Source organism: Lactuca sativa, chromosome 3 (assembly GCF_002870075.4).
Source record: "Lactuca sativa cultivar Salinas chromosome 3, Lsat_Salinas_v11, whole genome shotgun sequence".
Lineage (NCBI taxonomy): Eukaryota > Viridiplantae > Streptophyta > Magnoliopsida > Asterales > Asteraceae > Lactuca > Lactuca sativa.
This window is the reverse complement of record NC_056625.2, coordinates 119,477,277-119,482,004: the sequence shown is the minus strand read 5'-3', so window position 1 is coordinate 119,482,004 and position 4,728 is coordinate 119,477,277. Positions and strand designations below refer to the sequence as shown.

Below are 4,728 nucleotides of genomic sequence, written 5' to 3'. Positions count from 1 at the left end.
TACTCGTTGGCGTCGACCCATGTGTCGGTTGTGTACTCTGTAACACCCCAATTTTCAAATATCGATTAAATGACAAATTGTCGTTCCAACATCTCCCAAGATCAATTATAAATTTACTTATAGACTAAACTACAGCGGAAGCAAAATAAAATAATATAATTTCTTCAACCGAAGAGCTTCAGGTGTTACGTCTTTGCGGAATCCTTTGTCGCCCTGTTGATCAATCCTTCTCCCTAGCCTTCTTACTACCACTTGTTAAATAGTTCCCTGGGTTGCGCACATTTAAAGTTTCTAAATGGGTAAGCCTAAGGCCTAGTGAGTTCGTGTTGCACATACATGTCCATCACTTAACAAAACAAATAGTTTTATCATATAGTTTCAATAAATCATACAACACACATATCATGCAATGACATAATTTAGGGGAACGATTAATTATCCAGAGAAAGAACCAAAGGTTCATTTCCCTTCTACTTGAGACAACTAATCATCCATTGTACTCAAGTATTTTAAATATCCAAGGAAATGAGTATGATTCTCAATTCCCATCCCCGCCGATCACACACATCCGTCATGCTCACGACGATTAAACACCCACCCGTTCCCACTAAACATGTCACCCAAAAAAACGCACAAAAGATAAACAACTTGAAATAACATTTGTATGCAACCATACTTATCATAAAACATATTGTCAATAAATAAATAAAAACCACATAATAAACGCATGACAAACATTTATGTGCGAGCAACCACAGAACACGAAAAAAACTCACCTCGATGTCGTTATGTTTTAACCGAAGCTTACCACGATACCCGCACCCTACATTCCACCAACAATATTTTCTAAGTCTATAATCATAGCAAAAATATCCTACACGCTTGTTTTTGGTTCAGCCATCCATATGTCTCGTTCGGCCATCCAATAATTATTCAATTATGTTAATTAAAATGTTCGTAACAATTTTAGTAAAATATTATATCTTTTTTTTTTATTGTCGAAATTCCAATATTAATATGATTTGACTCTTAAAACTTATACTCAAAGTAAATACATCTAAACCTTTACTTTAAAAAAAAATAGTAAAGACTATCAAGTAATTAAAACTTTAGGGACCGTTTTCGCGATTCACCATAACGTGTCACACTTAAAAGAAATCTGAATCGTCAAGGTATTGATAGTTTAGGGACCATTTATGTACCTTGAATTTTTTTAAAAAAACGTTATACATGGACACAAGTTGAAATTGGCTAGCCCTATTAATAGAAATAAACAGATTACCAAACTTCAGGGATTAAAGAGTAAATTTGTGATTCCCAAAATTAAGCTAGGCGTAAAACAACCACGTGTCAATGGTTTTATTTTTCTGTACTTTGACTGCATTTTTTTTTCTTTAAAAAAGGTTATGTTAACCCATAAAATAAAAAGACCCGAATCACTTTCTTCTATACCCGTAAATTCTCTTTTTCTATTTCTGCCATTTTTGACTCATGAAGCTCGAATATTACCGAACATTATGTCAAACCATTAAAAAAAAAATCACCATTATTTTTCTCCATTTCCTACTAACAAATATCCAAAATCAATTATAAAAATAAGCTCCAAATTGAGACGCATTCAAGCTTTTATACGGAAGTTTTAACATTTCATATTTTCATCGAATTACTGCTTATTGGCCGGAACAGGGACGCGAGGTAGAACCAAAACTCCTAGAACACGCGTACAAATCTTCCTAACGACTGTAACATGCTAAAATGAGGAGATCGTACCTTAATTTACTAGAACTCCAAAAAACTCTTCAAGAACTTCCAACCCCTATTACTCCTTCGATTTTCACTCGATTTCCAAAATTCTTGTAGGGTTTACACTCAATTTTTAGAGTTATTTATAATGTCTAACTGTATAACTCATGAAGACCTCTGGTTTTCTCAATTTTACTCTCTCATCAAAGTGACGGTTTTTGGGCATTAAACCTCATTATTTGCTTCTAATTAACCCATTAATTTTGAACAAATGATTAAATTATAATAATATAATCTGATTATATATTTTTATATACTTATTTTGAAACGATTTGTCATAAACTTCCCTACTTCGAAAAATTTCGTCCTTGGAATTTGAACTGAACAACCAAATAAGGGTATTTGGTCTTCTTATCTCATACGTTTCCCCATGTGACATCTGACCATTTATGTTACTTTCACTGAGCTTTCATGATTTGTATCTCCACATTCCTTAGCTTCTTGACTAGCTAATCCATTTCTCGTTGTAATGTCTTCCAAAATGGTGACATGAAACTAAGGTTCTGATCATAAATAGACAAGCGAACGATTTCATTAATAACTTTTCCCACAAGTATATTTCACTCAATGACACAATTTAAAGGAACATTTCAGATATCCAGAGAAAGAACCAATGGTCCACTTCCCTTCCCACTTGGCACAACACATCCATTATGCTCATGCATTTAAATATCCAAGGAAATGAGTAACGTCTCAATTCCTATCTCCCGTCGGTCACACCACACTCGTTTTGTTCCCGACTATTATACACACATGTCCTCATTAAAATGTGTCATCATATATTAGGCAAAAAATTCTAAAATCTTTCCACTTCTACTCTACCGAGGATTGTTTCCGACTCTTCTCCAGTCCACCCAATAGTCTGACGCTTACATAGATTCTCATCATTTTGAATCTTACTTGATTCCTTCCTTATCTTATGACTTAGTGTGTAAGTGACAACGTTAACCTTCCGTAATAAGTAAAGATCTTACACCTTCTTTGACTTTTGGTAATCCATGCACATCTACAACGTCCCATCCTTTTCGAGTAGGTTATGCAACTATTAAATAGATCCTTTCATCCTTATTGGTGCTAACCAATAGGACTTTCGAGAACTCCCTTACCAATGGTATATTTGTCATATCATGTTTTCCTATTTCGTACCCATGCCCGAATAACTTTCTTACTATAATCTATGTTAACTTGGTTTTTAACAACCAATCCATTCCTACCACGATAATCAAACAACATAGTGCTACGAGTGCTAGTATACTGTTTATCTAAATCAAGCAATCATTAATTTCCGTTCTTACGATTACACAATGATCATCATCAGTCTTTATTTCTAAAACTTTTGCACCCATAATTAGGAACTTACAAAAAGTAATGAAAAAAATGTTTGCATCCACATTCAATAACAATCATAAATTTAGAGTTTACTAAGAAAGCACATGCCACTATATCGGGGTATCATGAGCTTCCTGAGCTGTTATATGGAAAACTCTTCCTTTTGTCCTTGTCGTTTCTGCCTTTTCATCTCCCGACCGATTCCCTTTCTCTGTCATTATGCATTGATTATTGTTACCCTTATTTTGAGGACAGTTTGACCTGATATGATCTGGGGACCCGCATCCATAACATACTTTCCCCACTTTACAATCAGAAGCGATATGTCCTATTTTTCCACATTTGTAGCAAGTTCTTTGATTCATATTACACTCCCCTTTATGGAATCGTTTGCATATAGTACACTGTTCTATCCCAGACTGTTGCTCATAGTTACAATCTGAACTAGAAGTCTTTCCTTTCTTTGAGTCTATATTTAAACTTTCCAACTTCTGTTTTCCTGAATGCTTACCCTCACCCTGACGATTCTTTTCCCGCTCTCGGCCTTCCGCAGCGTCTACAGCAGACTGAAAGGTACCTGGTTTCTGAATTTCTACAAATTCATGAATGGCAGTTGTTAGTCCCCAAATATACCTCTCCACCCTCCTTTCCTCCGTAGACACGTAAAACTCTGCAAATCTAGCTTTCTCAGTGAACTTAGTGGTGTACTCTCTCACAGTCATATTCCCTTGTTCTAAACTCAAGAATTCTTCCTCCAACTGTTTAACCGCTGTTCGAGGGCAAAACTTTTCTTTAAAAATTCTTAGAAACTCATCCCACGACATCTTCTTGGCCGTATCACGCCCCCTAACTTCTTTCACCATACCCCACCAATGTATAGCCTCCCCTTTTAACAGTGTTGCAGCATAAATCACCTTGTCCTCATCCGCACATTTGCTAGTATCAAACGTTCCCTCGATCTCCATGATCCATGTTGATGACAAAACGGGATCAATTTCTCCATTAAATATAGGTGGCTTACAATTCATGAATGTCTTGTAGCTACAACCCCTCCGTTCATGGTTGTCAATGTGCCTTGAGGGTTGTGCAATGCTTGGGTCAGGATTTGTATTTGGTGTACTATACTCATAGTCCTCTTCACCTCCGCCCAAGTTACCCTGGTACTCACTTATTATTGCATCTCGTGCCTGAGCAACTACATCTGGCAAGGTAGCGTGTATCGCCCGAGCAATCTCATCAACCAACTCTTCTCTAGTGATCATGTTTGTCGCACGGCCCCTTCCGCGACCTCGACCTCGGCCTCGACCACGGTGGGAGCCGGAGCTACCCTGGCCAGACGGTGTAGCTATCGGTGCTGTTACAGCTCCTCGCCCTCTTCCTCTACCCCTGCTTCCTCCTCTTCCTTGGCCACTCCTCAACTCGTATTAGGGATCAATGGAGTTTCCGGTACATCTCCAGGTGCTCTAACATAAGCTCCAACTGGAATTTGTTCTTCCTCCGGGGTGACCCTAGCAAACCTTCCAGATCTCCTTGAAGACATGATACCTACACACGAGATGTGGTCTAGTTTAGTAGTTTGATTACCTCTCGTTCCTT

The 4,728-nt window shown here is 37.4% G+C and overlaps 1 protein-coding gene across 1 annotated transcript; it reads right to left on the bottom strand.

The window, feature by feature from the left end:
* Window positions 1-3,242: 3,242 nt before the first annotated feature.
* Window positions 3,243-4,394, bottom strand: LOC111909838 (uncharacterized). Its single transcript, XM_023905606.1, has one exon. It carries the CDS (start codon window positions 4,392-4,394, stop codon window positions 3,243-3,245), a length of 1,152 nt encoding a protein of 383 aa, XP_023761374.1.
* Window positions 4,395-4,728: the final 334 nt, after the last annotated feature.

What these genes read in the sequence shown, in the direction of transcription:
- LOC111909838 (XM_023905606.1), bottom strand. Translation starts at nt 4,394, where the DNA reads ATGATCACTAGAGAAGAGTTGGTTGATGAGATTGCTCGGGCGATACAC.